This window comes from Impatiens glandulifera, chromosome 9 (assembly GCF_907164915.1).
Source record: "Impatiens glandulifera chromosome 9, dImpGla2.1, whole genome shotgun sequence".
In the NCBI taxonomy this organism is placed as follows: Eukaryota; Viridiplantae; Streptophyta; class Magnoliopsida; order Ericales; family Balsaminaceae; genus Impatiens; species Impatiens glandulifera.
The window spans coordinates 23,575,869-23,603,184 of record NC_061870.1 but is presented as its reverse complement, the minus strand read 5'-3'; the positions used below and the strand labels follow the sequence as shown (position 1 = coordinate 23,603,184).

General features: G+C 33.5%; 1 protein-coding gene and 1 non-coding gene across 2 annotated transcripts; one reads left to right on the top strand and one right to left on the bottom strand.

Annotated features, from left to right (window-relative positions):
* The first annotated feature begins 6,768 nt into the window (after nt 1-6,768).
* On the top strand, nt 6,769-8,191 carry LOC124915568 (E3 ubiquitin-protein ligase PUB23-like). Its single transcript, XM_047456318.1, has one exon. The coding sequence runs from the start codon at nt 6,809-6,811 to the stop codon at nt 8,024-8,026; it is 1,218 nt and encodes a 405-aa protein (XP_047312274.1). The 5' UTR covers nt 6,769-6,808; the 3' UTR covers nt 8,027-8,191.
* A 16,019-nt stretch (nt 8,192-24,210) lies between these two features.
* TRNAT-UGU lies at nt 24,211-24,282 on the bottom strand. Its single transcript has one exon. It is a non-coding gene; the product is annotated as a tRNA-Thr (tRNA).
* Between the last annotated feature and the right edge of the window lie 3,034 nt (nt 24,283-27,316).

Here is a 27,316-nt window from a genome sequence, read left to right as displayed (position 1 = left end):
TTCTATTTTTTATTTCCTTACATTATTTCATTTTTTCAACTTCAAATTATTCTCTTTCCTCGTATATAATATATATATATATATATAAAATATAGATATATATATATAATATTTTCAATATTTTATTTTAATTAATAAATATACTAGCATATACTTGTAACTACATTACGGTTTAAAAGTCTTAATATTTGTTAATATATATATATATATATATCTATTTATTTATTTATTTATTACATTATTTTATGAATTTAATTAGAATATAAGTTTAAAAAATAATACAACAAAAATTCTAAATAAATATTTGATAACAATTTATCTTCATTAATTATAAAAAAAATAGTCTTGACAATATTAAATCTTCATTAAACATATTTTAATAATGTAAATAAAAAAAACTAGTTTTCTATATTTTTAAAATTTATTTGAATTAAAAAATATAATAGTGCATACTAAATTATAAAGGTTAAAAAATAATAAATATTTTATCTTAATATATATATATATATATATTATTTTATAAAAGTAATTAGTAATAAATTAGTCTATTATTTCATAAGTCATTAATTATGAGAGAGAAAAATATTAATAAGATTTAATATTATTTTTAGAATTATTTATAAACTAAATCAAGTGGATAGGATATAAAACTATATATAAATATGAAGTCTCAATATACTATTTTATTATTTCATTTTTTTTCATTGTTAATTCATATAAGATATGTTTATTGAACTGATAAAATAATATTTTACAAGTATATATATTTTAATTAACTTATCTAATATTCTCTTTTGAAACTTATCTCAATTAATTTTTTAAAAAATAAAAATAATTTTTTTTTTTATGATTTATAATAATATAAGACTTTTAAATGTGGATCTATATAACGCAATTAAACGTAAGATTTTAACTGAGGTATAAAAAACAAAAAACCACAGTTAGAGATAAGACTTTAACTACGGTATAAAAACCCGCAGTTAAAGATAAGACTTTTAACTACGGTTTTTATATACCACAGTTAAATGTAAGACTTTTAAAGGCGGTTTTATATACCGTAGTTAAATGTAAGACTTTTAAAGGCGGTTTTATATACCACAGTTAAAAACAAGGTATTAACTACGGTTTTAAATACCGCCGTAAAATTTCGCCGTTAAAAACACATTTTTTACTAGTGTAATCTTCTAATGGATTTGAACATTATTAATTTAACACATTTAATACCTTAACACATCACCCATATGATCAAACTTTATACACATTCATGTCATCATATATAAACACAAACATATAAATACACTTCTTTATATAATCAAACACAATCATAAACATTTTAACATTAAACACAATCTTAATTTTTAAAAAACAACACACACTTTATTAGATTAATTAAGATTCTAGATTGGAGTGTATCAAACAAAAAATTTTCCAAATTATGATTTGGTAACACCGAAAGTTAATAGTAAAACTTTCGGTTTTTTGCATGTCACCGACAGTTTTAAGGAAACCTCACGGTTTAAACTAGGGTAAAAACCGAAGGTTTATATGAAAACCTTCGGTTTTTACCCTTCCCCATACTTAGAAAATTTTCAGATTTTTTTAATGTAAGGTCAAAACCGAAGGTTTATTTGAAAACCTTCGGTTTTTACCCTTCCCCATACTTAGAAAAAAAACTAATTTTTTTAATGTAAGGTAAAAACCGAAGGTTTATTTGAAAACCTTCGGTTTTTACCCTTCCCCATACTTAGAAAATTTTCAGATTTTTTTAATGTAAGGTCAAAACCGAAGGTTTATTTGAAAACCTTCGGTTTTTACCCTTCTCCATACTTAGAAAAAAATCAGATATTTTTAATGTAAGGTCAAAACCGAAGGTTTATTTGAAAACCTTCGGTTTTTACCCTTCCCCATACTTAGAAAATTTTCAGATTTTTTTAATGTAAGGTCAAAACCGAAGGTTTATTTGAAAACCTTCGGTTTTTACCCTTCCCCATACTTAGAAAAAAAACTAATTTTTTTAATGTAAGGTAAAAACCGAAGGTTTATTTGAAAACCTTCGGTTTTTACCCTTCCCCATACTTAGAAAATTTTCAGATTTTTTTAATGTAAGGTCAAAACCGAAGGTTTATTTGAAAACCTTCGGTTTTTACCCTTCCCCATACTTAGAAAAAAATCAGATATTTTTAATGTAAGGTCAAAACCGAAGGTTTATTTGAAAACCTTCGGTTTTTACCCTTCCCCATACTTAGAAAATTTTCAGATTTTTTTAATGTAAGGTCAAAACCGAAGGTTTATTTGAAAACCTTCGGTTTTTACCCTTCCCCATACTTAGAAAAAAATCTAATTTTTTTAATGTAAGGTAAAAACCGAAGGTTTATTTGAAAACCTTCGGTTTTTACCCTTCCCCATACTTAGACAAAAATCAGATTTTTTTAATGTAAGGTAAAACCTTCGGTTTTTACCCTTCCCCATACTTACAAAATTTTCAGATTTTTTTAATGTAAGGTCAAAACCGAAGGTTTATTTGAAAACCTTCGGTTTTTACCCTTCCCCATACTTAGAAAAAAAACTAATTTTTTTAATGTAAGGTAAAAACCGAAGGTTTATTTGAAAACCTTCGGTTTTTACCCTTCCCCATACTTAGAAAATTTTCAGATTTTTTTAATGTAAGGTCAAAACCGAAGGTTTATTTGAAAACCTTCGGTTTTTACCCTTCCCCATACTTAGAAAAAAATCAGATATTTTTAATGTAAGGTCAAAACCGAAGGTTTATTTGAAAACCTTCGGTTTTTACCCTTCCCCATACTTAGAAAATTTTCAGATTTTTTTAATGTAAGGTCAAAACCGAAGGTTTATTTGAAAACCTTCGGTTTTTACCCTTCCCCATACTTAGAAAAAAAACTAATTTTTTTAATGTAAGGTAAAAACCGAAGGTTTATTTGAAAACCTTCGGTTTTTACCCTTCCCCATACTTAGAAAATTTTCAGATTTTTTTAATGTAAGGTCAAAACCGAAGGTTTATTTGAAAACCTTCGGTTTTTACCCTTCCCCATACTTAGAAAAAAATCAGATATTTTTAATGTAAGGTCAAAACCGAAGGTTTATTTGAAAACCTTCGGTTTTTACCCTTCCCCATACTTAGAAAATTTTCAGATTTTTTTAATGTAAGGTCAAAACCGAAGGTTTATTTGAAAACCTTCGGTTTTTACCCTTCCCCATACTTAGAAAAAAAACTAATTTTTTTAATGTAAGGTAAAAACCGAAGGTTTATTTGAAAACCTTCGGTTTTTACCCTTCCCCATACTTAGACAAAAATCAGATTTTTTTAATGTAAGGTAAAAAACGAAGGTTTATTTGAAAACCTTCGGTTTTTACCCTTCCCCATACTTACAAAATTTTCAGATTTTTTTAATGTAAGGTCAAAACCGAAGGTTTATTTGAAAACCTTCGGTTTTTACCCTTCCCCATACTTAGAAAAAAAACTAATTTTTTTAATGTAAGGTAAAAACCGAAGGTTTATTTGAAAACCTTCGGTTTTTACCCTTCCCCATTTTTTTAATGTAAGGTCAAAACCGAAGGTTTATTTGAAAACCTTCGGTTTTTACCTAAAAAATGTGTCAAAACCGAAGGTTTTCAAATAAACTTTCGGTTTTGGCGATGCGGTTTTTCTTTAAAAAAATATGAAAAGTCAAAAAAAACACATAATTAATTAATAAAACATATTAAACCAAACCAAACAAACATAATAACAATAATTCATAAATATTAAAACATAACTGTCATAAACCCATAATAAATCCATAATAAATCTACAAATTAATTATTAGATGGGGTGGAAGGACCGGGTGGTTGATTCAGTCGACTCCTCAACAAGACAAGTTCTTGTTCGAGATTCTCTAATCTCTGAGACATTTCGGCCCGGTCCGCTTTGATTTCACTCAGCAAACGACCTCTTTCGGCATCCCTTAGTCGGATTTGTTCCATTTCCAGCGTCATCTTTCTGACCTCTTCCTCACGTGCCGCAATTTCTGATTGTGTTATCAGATTTTGGTAACACGGATGCAGTTTCTCCGGTGTACGCCGAAGTCTCTTCCATGTCGAATCATCACCCATATCCTAAATGCATTTCAGATATATGTATATATATATATATATTCATCAAACAAAATAACGTAAACTAACATAAATCTAGATCTATAATATATATATATATATACAAACTTAAGAAAAATCTAAATCTTACAATAAACAAAACAAAAAAACAAATCAAACAAATTACCTGAAGAGAGGAGAAGAACCCGCGGCTTGGAGGAGGCAGGCGGCGGCGGCGGAAGAGAGAGAAAGGAGAGAAGCGGAATGAAAAAGAGAAGGGTTAGGGTTTGTATTTATAGAGGTTTAGGCCGAAGGTTTTCATAAAACTTTCGGTTTTGATATTAGTCAAAACCGATGGTTTATTATAAAACCTTCGGAACAACCAATATCAAAAATTTGATTTTTTTTTAATGAGAAAAACCGAAGGTTATTTGTAAAACTTTCGGAAATGAAATTTTCAAAAAACGCAAAACCGAAGGGTCTTTGAATAACCTTCGCAATTAAAAAACCAAGGGATTTCAAAACCGAAGGTTTTTCCTAAAACCTTCGCAAATAACCCACACCTAACACTTAGAATTTTTTTGGGTTTTTTGGGAAGGTAAAAACCGAAAGTTCTTTGTAGAACTTTCGGTAATAATTAATAAACCCGAAGGTTTTACACCCCACTCGGAATCTATTTTTAATCCCGAAGGATTTGTTCCTCTCGGGAGTATTTAGGAGAGGTTTACAAAACCTTCGGAAAAAACCGTCGGTAAAGCTCCTTTTTTTACCAGTGAATGTCAGCAAGACTATAAGAAATCCTTACAAGAATCATTAAAAAAACAAATCATATGAACCATTTTTACCATAAATCTTTCCTCCCATGCCAATATAACATATGAACTATTTTTACAAGAACTTTATAAGGAATCTTTACGAGATGAGAGTTGGATTACAAACACAAAAAGATGAAAAGAGGAAGAAGAAGAAATGGTTGTTATGTTACTACACTAACAAATTACAAACTATTCAATGGATGGCTAAAGGATGTAAAGAGAAAGTAAATGTGTCACACAACTGAAACCAGTTATTTGCACATATATATATATATATATATATATATATATATATATATATATATGCCCTAATAAGCAACTAAATATATTGACATCTTTTTTTCAAATTATTTGCATGAGTAGTTGAATGATGGTTCAGTTTGCATCATTTATAAAATCAGTTAGGTTGGTATATTAAATTTTTTTAAATGAAAGTTGTCATTTAATTCAAATAAATAGATACATGTAGGAAATATTGTTATCATATCTTATATTAATAAGACAAGAAGAACCAAGAAACAATGCTAAATAATTTTTATTATTAGAAATGAATAGATACACTTGATGTTGGAAAAATTACAAAATAATGCATCCTGAGTAACAAGAAAAAAAATTGAAATTTGTTGGAATGCATGCACTTGGCACGTACCTAAATATCTTATGTCGTTAAAAAAACGCTTTAAAATAAAGTTAGATCGCTTTTTAAAAAGAAACTTGTTCCATAGACAATGCTTCTTCTTTGTGAGTCCTCTTTCCATAGTAGAAACCCTAGTTCTTAGCTAGATAGCAGGCTGGCTCCCATGGGTTCTCTGTCCATCATCCTGCTTCTTCTTCTTATTCTTAATTAGACGACCAATAAACAATGAATACATGAAATAGAGGACTTAGTATGGGTCTTGCTTGGTTTGATTAAAAAGTAAAAAATGGTGGGCGATAATTATATATGTTGCTAAGACTTTGCTCCAAATTGCCCGTCCTGCATGCCCGACTTGGTAAAGGTTGCGAGCCCCACAAGGGCCACAACCATACCATCTATTATTGAATGAAAATAAATAAATAATCATTGTAATCATCTATTATTCAAGATTTGTTCACCAATTTGTAATTCAAATAAACTGTTTTTCTTTGCAATAATTAGTTATTAATACTTAACCCAAAAGTAAAATAATTTACACTAAATATAAGTTAGTTCAATGTTACACATATAGGCAGTGCCCATCTAAGAAGAGGGAAAAAGAATTAACAAATAAAGAGAGTGATATTTATTTTTGTATATATATATATATATATATATTATTTTATGAGTGTGACACAGACACCACGATATGAATAACATCTAAATAACCCTAAATATAAGAAAGTAATTATCATTTAATAAATATTAATAATTCATTAGTTTTTATTTTTTGAATTGAAGTTATTACCATAATCATTACTTTAAATAAATTGAACCCTACATAATATTTTAAGACACTATTTCACTCTTAGTGAGACTATTACTTACTTTGAAAAGTTGCTGCAGGAGATAAAGACATGCATTGAGAAAGAGAGGACTGAGTAAGTAACAGCTTTCTCTCCACTTTCCACAATTCTGGCGTTCCATGGGATTCCTTTAGAGAGAGAAAGTCAAAATGGTGGGCGAATTTTATTTTTTCTAGACCAATTAAACCCTACACAGTTGTCTACTCGTAAATATATTTTCTAGAATAATTAAATATATGTGCATATATATCTACATTTTCCGTGTTTTTGACTTTGTAACTTTGACTCTCTCTCTCTCCTATCCCCCTGAGTATAAATACAATCCATTCCAACTTCTTCCAATTCATTATCATCATTTACAATCCCTTCTTCATCAAAACCCAGTTCAAATATTAATTCAATATTGTCTGATCGATTCAAGAATGTCAAACACGGAGGAAATTGAGATCCCACACTACTTCATCTGCCCCATCTCTCTTCAAATGATGAAAGATCCAGTCATAGTCCCCACCGGCATAACCTACGACCGTGAAAACATCGAGAAATGGGTTTTCTCCAACAACAACCAATTCTGTCCGGTAACCAAACAGCCTCTCCCGGCAGAATCAGTCCATGACCTAATCACTCCAAACCACACCCTCCGCCGTCTAATCCAATCATGGTGCGCAATCAACGCTTCCAACGGCATCGAACGCTTCCCCACACCCAAACCCGCAGTAACCAAATCCCAAATCACCAAGCTTATAAATGATCATTCCAAATCCACTACTCAAGCTAAAATCAACTGCCTCGCTAAATTAAAGTCAATGGCCTCCGTCAGCCACGCAAACAAAAGGTGCATCGAGGCCGCAGGAGGCGCTCTCTTCGCCGCTTCTTTGATCACCGAGTCTGACGATGCTACCAACGAGGCACTCAGTACTCTACACTCTCTTAATCTATCCGAAACAGGTTTAAAAACCCTCTTCAAGAGTAACGGGTTCCTAAATGCGTTAACTTGCGCGATGAAACTCGGAAGCTACGACTCAAGAGCTTACGCGGTCATGATACTAAAATCCATCACAGAAGTAACCGACCCTACAGACATGATCATTGGGTCATTAAACCCTAGATTCTTCACGGAAATAGTTCAACTAGTAAAAGATCAAATTACCCCTAAAGCCACCCGGGCAGGACTTCACGTGCTAATAAACGTGACTTCGATTGGTCGGAACCGGGTGAAGGCAGTGGAGGCAGGAGCAGTCCAGGTGATGATCGACATGTTAGTTGAGTCGTCGGAAAAGAGGGTATGCGAAATGGCACTGACTGTTCTAGACCATCTCTGCCAATGCGCAGAAGGGCGGGCAAAGGTCTTGGGCCACGGGGCGGGGCTGGCTATCGTTTCGAAGAAGATAATGAGGGTATCGAAGGTTGCTAGCGAGAGAGCGATTAGGGTTTTGCATTCGATAGCGAAACATTCGGGGAATGGGGTGGCTTTGAAGGAGATGTTGGAGGTGGGAGTGGTGAGTAAGCTTTGCTTGGTGCTACAAGTGGAGATGGGAACTAAGATCAAGGAGAGAGTTATAGAGATTTTGAAGATGCATGCAAGGACTTGGAAGAATGCCCATTGCATTCCCATGGCTCTACTCTCTTCCTATCCTTAATTATGTCAATTCTTCTCTTCTTCTTATTCAAATTCATTTTTTGATGTGCATACATATTATAAGTAGCTAGCTAGATTAATTCTTTTGTTAATTGAGATCGATAATTGTATAGATACACATGATACATATATCATTTGGTTAAGTAATTGTTTGATGGAAGCAATTAATTCACACAAATCAATATTGCAAGTATATGGTGTTTTTTCCTAAATTATTTGGCATTTAATTAGGAGTTATGTGTGAGTTTTAAAGTTGAAATCGGAGGGATTGATTCTAGTTTTTTAAGATGTTTGGAAAATTGAGTCAAAGATATAACTAGCGTGTTAATCGAACCTCATTAAATCTTAACCCAATGAGTTTAGATTGATTTAGAAGATAAACAAATTACAAATTTCTAGTGAGTTTAAGGCAATTAAATTGCGCCATAGGATTAAAGGAACATGTGAGAGCTCTCAATTCTTAGTACATTTCAAGCCATCTAACCATTTAGTAAAAAATGGTGTTTTAACGGTCATTTATAACGCCCAGATGAAATACGGATACTAGAGGTGGGTTAAATAACGTCCGTATCAAAAACGGACACTAAATGTGGGTTAAATAACGTCCATATGTAAAACGTACTCTAGAGGTGGGTTAAATAACGTCCGTATTTAAAATGGACACTAGAGGTGGCCTAAATAACGTCCATAAGATTAAATAAATACGCACTTAATTTAATAATTAGGGCACATTAATTCCACTCCAGTTCATTGCGTCTCCATTCACGAATCCAGTCCAGTTCTCTTTTCAACTCTCAATGTCTTCTACGTACGACACTTCCAGTCTAGTTTTCTCATTAACTAAATTAGATTCTCAGCGATCCCGATCCAACGATTCTTAGTTAAGAATTTCAGTTAGTTCAATCTCACTTTTGTACATACAATGTGAAGTAGGGATTTATGTTAGGAAGTCTTACTTTGATTGATCTTCTTGTTTTTTTTCATGTTTTTATAAATTCTTTAACTCTTGTCACTAGTAAAAATAGGTCTTTTACCGAAAGTATAACCGAAAGGTAAAAGCCCTATATCTGTCGGTAAAAGCCTTTTCCTGACAACCCGTCAGACTGTCGGCATCTGTCGATATTGCTCTTGTCGGTAAAGGTTTAGACACCTAAGCCGACAACTTTCATATCTTTTGGTATATCATTTCCCGAAAGATTTAGTAAAATCTTTTGGAAATGCTCTTACTACGATCGAAAGATTTATTGCTATCTTTCGGAAATACTTTACTTCCTTTACCGAAAGATTTATGCATATCTTTCGGCTTTGCTTTACTTCTTTTACCGAAAGATTTATGTATTTTTTCGGCTTTGCTTTACTTCCTTTCGGCTATGTTTACTTCCTTTACCGAAAGATTTATTGATATCTTTCGGCTCTACTTTACTTCCTTTACCGAAAGATTTATGCATATCTTTCGGCTTTGCTCTACTGACTTTACCGAAAGATTTAGTGACATCTTTCAGCTTTGCTTTACTGCTTTTACCGAAAGATATAAGCATATCTTTCGGTATTTCCTCTTTACTGATTTTTAATATTTTGTTTGTTTTTTACATACCCTGAACCTGTTTAATTATCAGTCAAACCAAAGAAATACAATAATCAAACAAATTCATTATATCAAGATTCTCCTTGATTTAGAAAACATCGGGGAGAAGTACAAGGATGAGAATAAGGCGCTAATATTTTTGAATTCTTTACTAAAGTCGTATGAGACGTTCGTAGACATACTTGAGCATGGGAGGGAGGAACTTACCCTCGATGATGTAATGAGTGCGTTGATATCGAATGACCAAAAGAAGAGGAATGAAGAGAGCAATGTGAGTGGAGATGGACTCTTAGTTTGAGGGAGTACCGAGAAAAGAGACAATAAAATCCAGAAGAAGAGGCGTTCAAAGTCTCTCGAGAATAAATCTACTAAATGCTAGAATTGTGACAATGAGGGACACTTTAAGCGAGATCGTCCAGATTTGAGTAACGACGGGAAGAAGAGAGGAAAAGCGGTGGTTGTTCAAGAGGCCGAGAATGGGTACAAAAGTGAGGATGTTCTCGTTATCTCCACTAATTAGTCCGACAAACGTTGGATTATGGATTCCAAGTGTTCGTTCCATATGACACCTTATGAGAGTTGGTTCGAGACTTATGAGAAGACTTCGGTGGGTGAAGTTTTGTTAGGTAACAACAAGTCTTGTAGGGTTATGGGAATCAGAATAGTGCGTTTGAAGACGCATGATAGAATCGAGAGGGTATTGATGGAAGTACGACACGTCCAGGATCTTCGTAAGAATTTAATCTCACTTGGCTCACTAGAACAACTTGGTTTTGCATGAAAGGGAGAGAAGAACGTATTGAGGATCACAAAGTGGTCGCTAGTGGTAATGAAGGGTGTGCGAGAGGAGTCTTTACGTCCTTTAAGGCAGCACCTTGTTGGTGATATCGTGGCAGTGGAAGAACCTCGAGATATATCGTCCACAAGTCTATGGCATAAAATATTGGGGCATGTGAGTGAGAGGGGTTTGAAGGAGTTGAGTAAAAGAGGCTATATTGGCAAGGAAAAAACTTGATAATTTGGAGTTTTATGAGAACTACATATATGGTAAAACTACGAGGGTGAAATTTGGGCGATCAGTTGAGGTGACTCAGAAGACACTTAGTTATGTTCACTTAGACTTGTGGGGGCCTGCAAGGACTGCAACTCTAGATGGAGGTCGGTATTTTATCACCTTCATTGATGATTGTTTACGCAAGGTTTGGGTATACATCTTGAAGCACAAGGATGAGGCATTTGCTAAATTCAAGGAGTGAAAGAAGATGGTAAAGACCCAGACTGGGAAGAAGGTTAAAAAACCTATATATATTTATATTGTAAACGAGTTGTAGAGTGTGGTGAGACTAAAACCTATAATATACAGAGACTTAGAATTTGTAATTATAACTCTATTGATTCGATTATCCAAAAGCAAGACGTAAGACATTGTTGGTCCGAACCTGGGTAAAACTCTTGTGTCGTTATTTTGTTTATTCTTTACTTTTACGTTATTGTTCTATATTCATTACGATTGCTATATTTCTACTTTTCATTCTATGGGTGATAGTTTTTACAACAGTTAGGATTTGGATCCCCAAATCTGATCTGCTTGAAACGATATGTAAAAATTCAAGAAAAGAAGAACACAAGAAGATACAAATTTATAGTGGTTCACTCAAATGAGCTACGTCCACTTAAGTCGCCACCAGATTTTACTATGAAGAAGAAGAAGAAATACAGAGTTTTTACCTCACACTTTATCTCTTTAGAATTTTTCCTTCGTAATGTAACCCTTAATAATAACATACTTAAGGTAAACATTCAAGTAATAAAACTTAAATAACTCTTGGTCAGACCCAAACCCAAATACAAACTCAATAAACTATAATTAACTATTGTAGAGTTTATTATAAGTGTGTTGGGTTTTACAACAAAAAAAAACCACGGATGTTCTTAGAAATCAAACTTGTAACAAATTAGTTTACAAATCATCTATAACAAACAACGGATTTACCAAAACTAAAATAACACAAAATAATAACAACACAATATACGTGGTTCAGTAAAAATTGACCTACGTCCACGGGAGAAATAAGTTTCACTAAATCAAAGAAATTTAAATAGTTTAAAGTTACATACCCTACTCTCAAATGAAATAAGTGATTACACTAGGAAGTCTGATTCGACGTTAAAGAGTTCATCTCATCTTTCATTGTAGACTCTTACTTAACTGATTCATCAAATTGTATTGTTTTCTCATAGCATTTATATTCGCCTCTATTTGTCAACAAGATATAGTTCAGAGATGGGGACCACCTCTCGACTAGTTTTTGATTTCTTGACGATCTTCTTAACTATATAACCGGTGTTTGTTGATTTACCTTTGGGGTCATGTTCTCAACGATTTTATCTTCAACAACACATTGGTCTTCTTCGACTGTCAATATATATTTAGTTGAAAAATCTCTCAAATCGACCGAACTAGTCACTTCCAATTTGGAATCACCATTTAATATATTACCAACACAATCTTTGTAGAGAATCTGTTCATTGAAGATAACGTTTCTACTACAAATGATCTTCCGATTTTGATTATCCCAGAAATAATAACCAAATGCGATAGCACCAAAACCAATAAAAACATTTACTAGACTTTGGATTAAGTTTGCTACTATCACATTCATTAATATGCACATATGATAAACAACTAAACACTTTAAATAAGAAAAGGTTTACCTTTTTATTGCTCCAAATTTCTTCTTGAATTCTGAATTTAAGAGGAGTAGAGGGTCCTCTATTATCAAGTAGGCAGAAGTGTTGGTAGCTTCTACCCATAAGGTTTTAAGTAGCCCATAATGAAATCTCATGTTTCTAGCACGCTCGTTCAATGTTCGATAATCCGTTCAGCTACTCCATTCTCTTGAGGTGTTTAGAGAATAGTCTTCACCATAATGATCTCATTCACATCACAATACTCTCTAAAATCTGAAATGACTCCGTTATCAGATCTCAAACACTTAACCTTCTGATTTGTTTAATTTTTAACTAAAGACTTCAATTTCTTAAAAATAACAAATACTTGAGAGTTTTCTTCATAAAGTCATACTTTTCTTTTTGAATTGTCTATAAACGTCACGTAGTGGTGTGCTCTACCAATACAAGAAACATGTACAGGTCCCCAAACATTAGTGTGTACCAACTCTAACCTTTCTTTCTTGAGCTCCTTCCCAATATTTAAGAAACTCATACATTTTTGTTTACCAAGAATGCAGTTTTCACATAATTGATGTTCAATAGAATTTAGTTCTAGAATCTGACTATTCTTCAAAATAATTTTCATTCCTTTTTCTCTCATATGGCCTAACATGTAATGTCATAACTCACTGTTCTTTGAGTCATCCACAACATCATGAACTGTGTCTCTACATGTTGAAGTCGTATATAACATTTCAATTTTATGACCTCGAACAATAACTATTGATGTTTTAGTCACCTTCCATGTATCATTTTTACAACTAAAATTGTGACCTTTGTCATCAAGTTGTGTAACAGAAATCGGATTGCGCATTAAACTTGGAATGCTCACCTTATTAATATTTTAAACAGAACTGTTTTCCATCTTCAATTTAATGTCCCTCATGTCTACAATATCTAGTGGATCACCATCTATGAGATAAACTTTCTCACAGTTTATAGTCACATAATTCTCTATTAATTCTTTGCGGGCACTAGTGTGGAAAGATGTTCCCGAGTCCAAAACTCATGTTTCTAACGGGCTATCAACTGACAGAAGAAACGCATTAGTGTCATTTTTAATAACAACGTTGGCTGCATCACTTTTATTAGCATTGTTACTCTTCGGTGTTTTGTAGTTTCTCTTCAAATGACTCTACTTACCACAATTCCAATAATTATATGTCCGCTCATAATTGAACTGACTCCTCCTATTTCTTAACATAGTTCTGCTCTTACCTCGGTTGAAAAAATTTATATCATTACCTCTACCCCTGTTTTCAACATTCAGAGTAGAACCTTTGAATATTTCACCAAAATTAATTTTACAAACCTCTTCAACAATAATTTGATCTCTAACTTCAATAAATTTCAATTTAGAATTTCCAACATAGTTATTAATTGCTTCCCTCTTAGGTTCTCAACTATTTAGTAAAGATGTTAACAAAATTAGGGCACTAACTTCGTCCCTAAAATTAATATCAATAGATAACAATTTATTCATAAATGTATTCAATTCGTTCAAATGAGTAGTGACAGAGGTACCACCAACAATTCTTAAATTGAAGAGTTTTTCATTAAATGTACATTGTTGTTAGAAGATGGTTTCTCATTCATATCAGATAGAGTTTTCATTAGACTTATGGTGGTATTATTTTTTGCTACGTTGTGAGCAATAGTTTTGACTAGCATCAATCGAACAACTCCCTAAACCTGTCTATCAAGGAGTTTTCATTCAGCTTCAGCCATATTCTTTGATTTCTTACTTAAAGAAAAATGAAGATTCTTTCAATAGAGATAATCCTCAATCTACATTCTCCATAATGCATAATTTGTTCCATCAAATCTTTCAATTCCGGGTCCTTTCTCACTTGCCATCGTTTCTTATGCTCCCATCTAGCCTAACAACTCTAATACTAGTTGTTAGTATTTTGATCCCCAAAAATCTGTCCTACTTGAAACGATCTGCAAAAACGCAAGAAAAGAAAAAACAAGAAGACACAAATTTATAGTGGTTCACTCAAATGAGCTACGTCCACCTCAGTCGCCACTAGATTTCACTATAAAAGAATGAATATAAAGTTTTTACCTCACACTTTATCTCTATATTTTTTCTTCCAAATGTAAATCCTAAATAACTCTTGGTCAGGCCCAAGCCTAAACCCAAAAACAAATCCAATAAACTCTAATTAACTATTATAGAGTTTATAATAAGTGTAAACTCCACAACTTAAAAAGTTTTTGTATGATTCGTCTTTAATTTCTTATTCTTTTTGTATGGACTTGGTAATTCGTAAGCTATTATTGAAGTCTCATCTTTTTTATTATTTCTGTTAAGATCGGTGCTAGCAATAGAGACTAGGTCTGACTATTGTTGAACACTTACGATAAACTCTTCGATAATAATCCTGTAAGAGATTAGTATTTGTTTCTATTCTTCACAAATCTTCACAAACTCATGAAATGATTCAAGTGCGGAACTGTTTTGTTTATGTTTGAAGCTTTAGACAAATGAATACAAAGAAGTGACTCTACAATCAAATCCGAGGAAGAGTGAGATGAACTCTTTTTATTATATTAGGTTAACCCGAACGAAAGTTTCTATGCACTTTGGAGTGGAGTATCCTCGCTTTCCTTTCCTTAGGTAGTAGCTTCGGGAGATAAAACAGATATTCGACTTTCAAGCTTAGAAGAAAGAAAGAGAGAATCTTTATCCCATCTCGCATCGCTTCTACCTTACTATAAGCAATTCATCCATGCATGCCAAAGCCGTCAATCCCAGATTGAACCGAACCCACCACTCCGTGGGGGCTTGAAGAACAACCTTGATTGAGGGAGAAACACTTTCTCTTTAGACAAATGAATACAAATAACAGAAAGTAAATAACACAGGGTTTGTTTATGGATGTTCGGAGTAAACTCTCATATGTCACCCCTTCTTCCTCAACTGAAAGGATATTTACTAGAAGCTTTTGATTTGTATAGAACAATACTACACAAACCCAGTCATAAACCCATGACTTAATTGACCGCATGTTCTAAACTCCTAGCACACACACAATATTAAATAGAACATTCTCTGTTTAACTTACAACACTGAAATTTCACACAGAAAGAACAGTGGATGAATTACAAAATAATCTTCAGCTTAACAAGCTTGTTCACGAATGGAGTATATATATATATAGGGAGAGAGAGAGCTTCTTATTCTATGTCTTGTTATTCCAGAAATTCGTCCGTTGTCCTTAGGCAGTTAATTATATACTTGAAAAGCACTAACGGTCGAATCCTCCTTTTTGACACATGTCCTCTTTCCGTTGGATGTACTATCCATGAGGTACTGGGTAGTACATCAGTAAAATATTCTTGAGATCATGGTAGTAAAATGCAGTACATGTAATTTGAATTATGTCGTACGTGGCAGTTGTTTATTTGTTGAGCTCTGCTGCTAGTTGTCTAAAGAGCTCTACTGCCAGCTGTCTAGACACTCATCTGCTTCAGATGCCCAACCTTTAGACATCTATCTTCCTTCAGATGCCATCTGCTTATCTTAGATGTCTATCTTTCTTCAGACACTCATCTGATCATCTTAGACGTTCATTTAATCATCTTAGTCGTCCATCTGCTTAGACGCCTCATCTGATCATCTTAGACGTCCATCTGCTCATTTTAGACGCCCTCTGATCATCTTAGTCGTCCATCTGCTTAGACGCCTCATCTGATCATCTTAGCCGTCCATCTCATCTTAGACGCCCTCATCTAATTAGACGCCCTCATCTAATTAGACTTAGACGCCATCTGCTCAAGTTAGACGCTCTCGTCTATCTACGTTTAGAAGCCAACTGCTCAAGTTAGACGCCCTAATCTAACTATGCTTAGACGTCATCTGCTCAAGTTAAACACCATCGTTTAACTACGCTTAGACGACATCTGCTCAAGTCACCCTTGTGACAAACAAGCATACTTACCACTACACCACTTAAGATGTTGATATTTAAATATATATTTATATATTTGATATGACTAACAATTATTGAACTTAGTTTTATCCATTTAATATCAAAAATCATTTCATCAATCATCGAAATCAAAATTGTTAAATTATTGTAAATCAATTAAAAATCTTAACCGAACAATTTTTTCCTTTTTGATTATTTAAGTTAAATTATTAAAATCAGGTGAGTTCATGATTTAAACATACTCCATCATTAAAAAATTTTACCCAACAATTTCTTTTTTTTTGTAATAATATACATGCAAATAGAATTTATAAGGCAGTAAACAAAAAAAAAAGTAAATAGTCAATGTCCAAGAATACATTTTTACCATTCATGGATGTTATAACTTATAACTGTTGTCGGGTCATTCATGGATGTTATAACTGAATACTCTCTATATTATGTCTGGGAAATGTCATATTACACACGGATAGACATTTAGCTCTTTGTCACAATGGTGCTTTAATGGATTTTCTCATTAATAATAGAGTAATGATAAAGAGCGGGAAAAAACTTGAAAGCAATGTATAGGGAATGAGGTGTCACTTTTTAATTGGATTGAAAATCTGAAAATTCTCTCTCCTATTAAATTTTCAATACATTTAGAAAGTGACACATCATTCTCTATACATTCCTTTAAGTTTTATCTCGCTCCCTATCATTACTCTTAATAATATTAGTTATAGAAGAGTGTTAATGATATTTTGTCTCATTATATAGACTTTATTTATCAATAACGTCCATAGGGAAAACGGACTTTATTGATCAATAACGTCCGTAAATTTAGCCTTTATTGATTAATAACAACCGTAAAAATTTTAACAGACAATATTGATTAGTACCGACCGAAAAAAATAAATACCGGCCGAATTTCCGGACGTTAAAAGACCAATTTTTTACTAGTGATTAGAGCTTGTTTGATGTCCATTATTAAGATTTTTAATGAGATTTTGAAAGAAAAAATATATATTGTTTTATAAAAGAAAATTTTATTGTTTGGAAAACTTAGCTTAATGCCTTTTATATTTAAAATTTTAATTTTATAAAATTAAAATAAATATATTTTAATATGAATTAAATACCAAGGCAAATCAACAGTATCAATGTTGTTATTTATCCTAGTTATGAATAATAAATGGGATAAATGATAAATTTAGTACGACTAGAGATTTGTTAAATTTAATACTCTCAAAACATTTTGTCATTTAAAAAACTATTGTCATAATATTTGTTATATTTAATACTTTATTTTAACACTGTTAATATATATATATATATATATAACTCTATTAAATTTATTACCATTTCATTTAAAAATTTTAATATAATATTATTTCTCTTCTTCTTGATTCTAAACCAATTCCAACCGACAAGGCTATACCAGATCTCCCCAAAGAAGAAGATTCACAAACTAATCAACTGCTTTTCTCACCTTCAACCATCAACGACTCTAAACTCGTCGTTGTCGTTGTTAAAATCTTGAAGAAGGAGAAGTGTAAACTGAAATTGTATTATTGAAAGTGGTTATTCAAACATTACAAGTCTCCCTTATAATATAGGTGTTTCGATACTAATTACAATTCATAAAACTATCTAACAAACTATTCAAACTAATTAACTATTTTAGTTAGTAACTAATTAACTATGTTATTATTATTATTTTTACATTCTCCCTTCAAGGAGAAACATAGTAGAAACAAAGTTTCACCTTGGACAAAATAATTCGATGAAACATAAAACTACGATCATGCAGCCATCATCTTCAGCAAGCCCAATTCAACAAGCTTCATTTTTTTCAGCTATCCAATTTAGACAGCCGAGCAAACCCAATTCAGCAAGCTCCATTTTTTTTAGCTATCCAACATAGATAGTCGAGCACCCAATTCAGCAAGCTTCATTTTTTCTTTCAAACTATCCGATATAGATAGCTCAATTTTCGTTAGTCCAATCCACAACAATCATCATGAATGATCTTTTCTTCATTAACGATCAGCTTTCAACATTTTCAACTTTTCTTCGTTTGTATTGACGATTCTTGTCGACAAATCACTTTTTTCGATTACAAGGGAATCGCATCCGTAAGTTCACTTCTTCTATTTCATTCTTCCTTTTGATCAGCTTCTTAACCCAATCGCACAAGAGAAACCATCAAATCCATGGTCTCTTTATCCACCCGATTCTCTTTCATTAGTGATATGCATGCACCATGTCAAATTGAGAGAGATCACATTCCTGCACTTGACAATACAAGGATTCCTTCATCATTTAGATTTTGTGCATACTTCCTTATCTCCTTTATGGAATTAATTTGGAGCCTTCTTGAAGGTGCATCCATGGAGACGCTTGTGAAGATTTATGGTGTACTCCCTTGTGACCACCTCTTCCTTTCTGCATTTGCTGCCCTTCTCCACCATTTTTGTTTGCGGCTTTTAGGAAGGGTTTGATAGAATTTATCTTTATCTCTCTCGGAAGAAATCATATCCAAAAAAATGGATGTTTCCTTCTTTCTCCCATCTTCTTTTAGCATTGAAATCTGAATCAAGAAGAAGAAACCATTTCCTTTCGCATTCTCATTCTTATCACCCATACAAGAAACGAATATATCACCTGAAGTAAGACAATGGGAAGTATGTGGATAAGCTAATCCAGTCTTGGATATTATATCTTCAGGCTCAACCGCTTTATGCAGAATTGGTACTATCGGATCTTTCAATGTGTCAATTACATAAATCCGACCAGATACTATAGAAGGCATGACAAGGAAACGACGAGATACTTCAGAATCTTGGTAGCAAGAACGGCAAGCATTCCATCCAGAATGATGTAATTCGTCTCCTATATGAGGCATACGAAGCCTGTGAATGATTTTTGAATAAGTTTCTGAACTTGGATCCACATCTATGGTTGCTATTAGGTTTTTCCCTTCCCGGTTCCTGTGTAAACACAAGTAACATAGAGTATAGATTCTTTTGGTCCAGACATGGCTGCCATAGGAGAGCCATAACCTAGTCCTTCGCCGCCCTTCTTGCAGCAATCATTCCTCCCTACTGGCGCTGATGTTTTAACTTCACAATCAAAGCCTTCATCTTGTTATCTTCAATAATAATAATATAATAAAGCCCTCCGTCAATGGCTGCTCCGGCCACCGACAGAAGCAGCGGAAAACTCTTCAAGATTCTTAACCTTGGAGCTCTGATACCATGTTAAAATCTTGAAAAAGGAGAAGTGTAAACTAAAACTGTATTATTGAAAGTGGTTATTCAAACATTACATGTCTCCCTTATAATATAGGAGTTTCGATACTAATTACAATTCATAAAATTATCTAACAAACTATTCAAACTAATTAACTATTTTAGTTAGTAACTAATTAACTATGTTATTATTATTATTTTTACAGTCGCTACAATCATCTTCATCTCTCTCGTCCTAATCACTTGCATCTCTTTCTCCGTCGCCTTCACTTTCCTCTTTTCTTCTCATTCCTTCAAAATGTCGTCTAGACCCGACAAATTAGCCCGTCCTTTCACCAAATTGGGCCACCCAATCGTGATTTTGATTTCCTCCGATGGGTTCCGATTTAGGTATGAGTATAAAACTTCGATGTCGAACATCGACCAGCTAATCAACAACAGAACTGAAATTGTCCGAGGTTTGATTCCAATCTTTCCAACCTTAACTTTCTCGAACCACTATCAATTGTTACTAGTTTGCATCATTCCTTTCATGGAGTTATCAACAATCATTGATTCTGATATTGTTCTAGAGAGATAATTTGAGGATAGAGAGATGTTCTTGAGTGACATCAAGTTACCAATAGAGTCGGATAATTCTCCAACGAGTTCATTTAATGAAAGATTCAAGAGTTGTAGGTAATGTTGAAATGTCATTGTTTTAGGAGAAACCCAGATAGATTTGCTTGTGAAATCGTCAGATATTGGAGATGACATAGGCGACGGATGTTAAATCGGTGACATTATGTATGCGGCTTAACCAAACGGCGCCGAGTCGCCGAAAACTATTGACGCATGTGAAAGAACGAAGGTTGATATAGAGAGTTTGGTAGGGAATTGAATGGGAGCTACGGGGCAGTTGAAAAGGTGGAAATTGATTAGAGAGGAAAGAGATTTGAGAACATTGTATAAAATTTGGACGTCAGCGGAGCAGTCGGCGAGACAGAGGGAGAGTAAATGGCAGAAGGGAGAAACGGCGTCGCAGGAGGAGGAGGAATTGGAGCATGGGTCATTAGTGATGGGAATGTTGAGTGATTGGAGAGCTCTGAGCTATTTTGGATCAATGGGGGGTTTGGAAAGTAGAGGGTTCGCCGACGGCGTCAAGTTTGGGAGATTTGGAAGGGCAGATGATGGTTACTGTTAAAAGGGAGAGAAGGAAAAGAAGACAAATGAATATGGGAGGAAAAAAAAGATTATATTAAAAAAATTATATTAAATGAAATGGTAATAAATTTTAATTGCAAAAATCTGGTTTAAAAAAGGAAGGTTCAATGATTGGATTTTTATTTAAAATATTTTAAATTGAAGTTATAATATAATTATAACTATGAGGTTGTACTAGAGTTGAGTAATGAGTTGTGTCAAAACGAACAAGTATAATTCAACACGATATTGTAGAATAAATGTTAAAATAATTTAGTTATGAATTTGTTAATGACTTAATTATGAGCTTGTTAGATAGTTAATTTAAGTTGTTATAACCATTGTTATTAGTTAATAACATTTAGAATCATATTTGTATTAAATAATATTAATTATAAAGGTTTAGGTATAATTTGTACGTATAATTAGTTGAGATACTTATTTATAATAGGTGGGAGTTTTGTGTACTATTATTGAACTTTGTGATACTATTAATATTGAATAAAATATCACAAATCCCTTTACAGGTTTTTCTCTTAATTTGTGTTCTTCATTTTTTTTTCTCAAGATTCTCTATATAAATCATTCACATCTCTTTTTTATTTAACGAATATCGTTGAATCGCACATGGTATAAGAATCGTTCTAACGCTGAAGAATCAAGTAACCCTAACCATACTTCTACAGGGCATATCTCTCATTCCTCTCCTCAAACGAATCTTCCAGTAAAAATGAAGTACAACAACGATCCTCTTGTGTTTCATCCGACGGATCATCTAAGACTTACATTTACGACGAGAATTCTTACTAGAGAAACATACTATGGGTGGTTCCTTAACGTTCAACTCGCATTATCAACAAAATCAAGATCGACTTCATTGATGGATCATTTACGGGGCTAGTGGATCCTGAAGTCGGAAGATAGTGAGGAATCGTTGACTCCATGGTTAGAGCATGGATGATGAATACAATCGATGTAAGTTTCAAAGGAGGTTTCATTCGACTAAGACCAGTCGTGATCTGTGGCTAGAAGTGAAATCTAGATATGAAGGGAACAACGGTCTGAGGAGATACTATTTGTAGAAAGATATTATCATCCTGCAACAAGGAGGAAATGATCTTGAAGAATACTATTCTAAGGTAAGACTTCTTTGGGATTAAATGGTGAGTTTAAAGCCTCTTAGGAGATGTAGATGTAAAGGAATTAAGACAGATTGTGATGAATACTTTCTTGAATAATAAATGTTGCAAGATGATGAGGAAAATAAATTGTTACAATTTCTAATGGGACTTTACAAACAATATGAATACGTTAAGGATCAAATTTGATGCAAGAACCATGAATTGATGTGTATAAGGCATTCACTATGTTACAAAATGTTGAAAAGAATAAATACGTGAGAAATATTAATCAAGACAGTTCTATGTATGCAAGGGAGGGAAATGATATGAAGAACAATAATTCAGACAAATCTAAGTCTAGGAATGTGTTGTGTTTTCATTGTGGACGAAAAGGTCACCTCAAGGAAAGTTGTTTCAAGATAATTGGCTATCCACACTGGTGGAAACAACCAAAGGAAAGATCAAATGATGACTACAAAAGGAAAAGGATCAATCAACAAGGCTAACAATGTCTCCAATCAAAATGAATATGCAGATGCAACGCTTGAAGAGTATAGGATGTACAAGGAGTTTTTGAAGAGCATGAGGGATGTAAAAGGAAAATGCACGCCTTGAAAATCTTCAAGTGGCACAACTGCAGGTAAATGTTCTAAACCAATCTCTTGTTCTTTTACCTTTTTTGAATTTAACATGAGTAGTAATAATTCTGAAAGAAAATATAAATGACTGGTTATTAGTGAGGATAGTCAACTATCCTCACTAATGTGGTGTATTTTCATTGTGGAGGAAAAGGTCGCCTCAAGGAAAGTTGTTTCAAGATAGTTGTGGTGGAAACAACCAAAAGAAAGATCAAATAATGAGTACAAAAAGAAAGAATCAGTCAACATGGCTAACAATGTCTCCAATCAAGATGAATATGCAGACACAATACTTTAGGAGTATAGGATGTACAATGAGTTTTTGAAGAGCAAGAGGGATGTAAAAAGAAAAGGCACGCCTTAAGCATCTTCAAGTGGCACAACTGCAGGTAAATGTTCTAAACCGATCTCTTGTTCTTTTACCTTTTTGAATTTAACATGAGTAGTAACAATTCTGAAAAAATAAAAATGACTAGTTATTAATGAGTATAAACATTGTTATACATGTTCATTGTCTAAATCATACAGACTACCTTTCATGAATAGCACAACTAAAACTAACAAAATATTTGAGCTTATTCATGTGGATTTGTGGGGTCCTTATAAAGAAGATTCCATTTTAAAATATTCATATATGTTAACTATTGTTTATGATTTCTCTAGATGTACAACTTGATTCCTAATAAAATCTTGTTTTTAAAAAACTTCAAGTTTTCTGTTTTGTCAAAAATTAGTATGAGACTGCAATTAAGATAATTAGAACAAATAATGGGACTGAATTCATAAACAATAGATGTTTTAATTTGTTTAAATATTTAGTAATTATTCATCAAACAACTTGTGCATACACTCCACAACAAAATAGAGTTGTGGAAAGAAAACATAGACATTTAGTTCAAGTAGCTAGGTCAATTATGTTTGATTCACATATGTCTTCTAAATTTTGTTCATATTCATTACTTATTGCTACATATTTAATTAACCGAATGCATATGAAAATTCTTGATCGAAAAATCCTATTTTTTATGTTTAATAAACCAATCCATATTATAATTCTTTAAAAAAAATTGATGTTTATGTTATGCTACGAATATATTTCACAAACATCAAAATTTGCACATAAAAAAAAGAAATGTGTATTCATTGGATATCCTATGAATCAAAAAGGATACAATGTATATGAATTAGAAACTGGAATTATATATGTTTCTAGGGATGTGATTTTTCATGTGGATATATTTCCATTCATGACTAATGAAAATTCATTAAATTGTTCTAAAGTTAAATTAGTAAATTTTTTATCCTTTTTACATGATGAACTTGGAGATATAAATATAGAAGAATATAAAAGTGATGTTAGGCCTGAATCTTCTACTGAAACAAAAGTTGAAAAATTTTTACCTGGAATTTTAATTGATAATCAAAATAAAAACTTTTCAATCTTAGACACTATTTTACAATGTTTTGGAAGAATTGCAAGAGATGGGTAGAACAATGAAAATCCTAACTAACTCATTAAGGATCGACTCGATCATCCTAGTATATCGGAACCAACGAGATAAAGTTGAGATATCATTTTGGGCACATACTTAATTGTATTGGTACACTACCATACTTTTATGGATGTACATATATATATTCTCTTTGGATTTTTGTTCTTATAACAAATTGTAATTTATAAAACTTGATAAACCAACAACATAATTACAAGATAAGAAAAGCATAATTCATTAAAAAAAATATTAAAAAATATATTGCCCACATGCAGGATCGAACTACAGACCTCCAGTTTACAAGACTGGCGCTCTACCACTGAGCTATACGGGCAATTCGCTTACAAATTCTTATATATATTTATAGTTAAATATTCTAAAAGGCTAAACATTATATTAGAAATATATTATGAAAATAAATAAATTTTAGTCGACATAATTTACAAAGGTGAATTATCTGTGAAAAAAATAACGCGGAAATAGAATGACTAAACACAGGTGAAAACATTGTGGTTAAGAAATTAGAAATTAATTAGGACTATAAGATTGTGAGTTTAAGCATTGATTGTTAGAAAATTGAAAGTTGTATGCCTTTATTGTCTTTTATACAATTAGGGCTTATTTAATTATTAATGGGCTTGAACCTATATGTATAAGTAATTTAAGGTTTTAGGTTAATTACTCCTTTATAAGGGTTTTTTTGTAAAGGTTGATAATACAACACTTAAGATTCTTAAAACTTATTCCACTTTAGAAAATATATATTTTCTAGAGTTTAATATCTTCATAGTTGTTCTTAGAAGATCCAATAGTCAAAGCCAACATTTGGTATCAAAACTAGGTTGAAGAACATGTCATCGACAAGATCAACTAGAGATGAGGCGGCAATGAATATTGGAAGAGAATGGAACGTGACGCTCTTTCATCCGTTACTCAAGAAGAGTAACTACTCGGTGTGGGCGTTGAAGATGCGGGTAAATTTACAAGCACAAAGTGTGGGAAGATGTGATGCTCGACGATGCCGACGAACGGAATGATAGAATGGCTCTCACGGCCATCCATCAAGCACTCCTTGAGGACGTCCTTCTCATGGTGGATGAGAAGGATTCTTCCAAGCTAGTGTTGGAGACGCTAAAGACAATGCATGTTGGTGTAGAGAGAGTCAAGGAGGCAAAAGTGCAAACATTGAAGACACAATTCGAGGCGATTCACATGAAGAATGGGGAATCGGTGGATGATTTCGCCATGAAATTGACAATCATCGTGACTGGTATTCGCTCATTGGGAGAGAAAGTGGAGGAAGTCTTTATCGTAAAGAAGTTCCTTAGAGCCTTACCACAAAGATACATGCAGATCGTTATAACGATCGAGCAATTTGGTGACCTCAAGAATATGACCGTCGAGGAGATCATCGATCGTCTCAAAGTCCACGAGGAGAGACTTTGAGGCTATGAAGACCAAGAGGAAGAGCACATATTTCTCACGCATGATGAATGGATGTCACAAATGAAGAAAAATGGAGAAGTCAATTTTTCTTCTAGATCGTCGAGTCGTAGCGGCAACGGTGGAGATAACCGAGGTCATGGAAAGGGGCAAGATCAAGGGAAAGGTCGTGCAAAAAACTCACCTCGACAAGAAGACACCAAGCCCTGTAAAGACAAGAGCATAGTGAAGCATTACGCTTATCAAAAGTACGGGCACTACACATCTCAATGCCTTAACAAAAGGTATGATTATGAGGCAAACCTCACTAGCTTCTATGATAAGGAGCCAGTATTAATATTTGCTGAGGTAGTGACGAATGCTTTGCCCGAAGACGATGATGTAAACCTCACTAACTTCTACGACGAGGAGCCAATATTAATGTTTGTTGAGGGTAACGAGAAGACAAGCTGTAAAGAATTCATGCAAGAACCGTCCAAGGAGGAACTAGAGGTGGTGTTGTTCAATGAAGAGAAAGTCATAGAGAAATTCTTCGCAAGTGGCGATGAGTGTAATCACACCGATGTATGGTGCCTTGACCATGGAGCAAACAACCATATGACGGGTCATCGAGAGAATCTCAATGAGCTCGACGAGAAAATTGTCGGAAATGTAAAGTTCGAAGACGAAAGCAAGGCGCACAAGTTTCATAATCCAACTTGTGGGAAAATCTATGTGAGCGGAGATGATGTATTCGAGGAAGAGAATAAGTGGGAGTGGTGCAACGACAATAACAAGCTCTTACAAAATTCCGTGGAGTTCGGAATCGTACGAGATATCTATGCGGAGGCACCACTAGTAGAGATGGATCTTGATGAATTGTAGTTTCTCACCACCGAAGAGCCAACAATTTATCACGAGGCAGTAGTCGAAGAGTCGTGGAATGAGGCCATGAACAAAGAGCTCTAGTCTATTAGGAAGAATAAGACATGGGAGCTCACCGACTTACCACCCGGTCACAAGACTATCAGTAAAAGTGAGTTTTCAAGTTGAAAAGAGACAACGAAGGCAACATCCACAAGCACAAAGCGAGATTGATAGCAAAAAGCTATGTGTAGAAGCAAGGCAATGATTTTGAAGAGACCTTTACACTGGTGGTGAAACTTGACACAAATAGTCTAATTCTTGCCATCGCAGCTCACCGTGGATGGGAGATCTACAACTTGGATGTCAAATTAGCATTTTTCAATGGTGATATTGAAGAAGAAGTTTATGTCACTCACCCTGAAGGCTTCATCATAAAAAATAAAGAGCACAATGTGTACAACTTATACAAAGCTCTCAACGGACTACGTCAAACACCAAGGACGTGGAACACTTGCCTCAACAAGAGAATGAGGAGTCTCGGCTTCGTGAAATGTTCCCAAGAGCAGGTTGTGTACACGAGAAACCATGGAGAAGAAATACTCATTATTGGCGTATACGTCGACGACTCGTGACAATATCAAGCATCAAGGGTGTTGAGGAGTTCAAAAACAGATGATGAAGGAGTTTGAGATGAGTGATCTCGGGCTACTTTCGTACTATCTTGGTATCTAGGTGGGTCAAGAAAAAGATAGCATTGAGGCAAGAAGATTATGTAGAGAAGGTATTGAAACAGTTTGTAATGGAGGATTGTAACTCGAGAAATATCCTATGGAAGCAAAGTTGCATCTCGGAAATGATGTGGAAGGAAGATTAGTGGATCCGAATGAGTATAGGCATATCATCGGGTGTCTCAAGTACTTGACGCTCATTCGACCTAATATCTCTTATATAGTTGGCATAGTGATTCGGTACATGGAGAAGCCTATCACTCTACACCAACAGGCAGTAAAACACATTCTTCGTTACGTGAATGGAACGACGAGTTATGAGATTCAGTTAAGAAGAGGACGAGAAGTTAA

Excerpts from the sequence above, each read along its gene's own strand:
- LOC124915568 (XM_047456318.1), top strand. The coding sequence starts at position 6,809 with ATGTCAAACACGGAGGAAATTGAGATCCCACACTACTTCATCTGCCCC.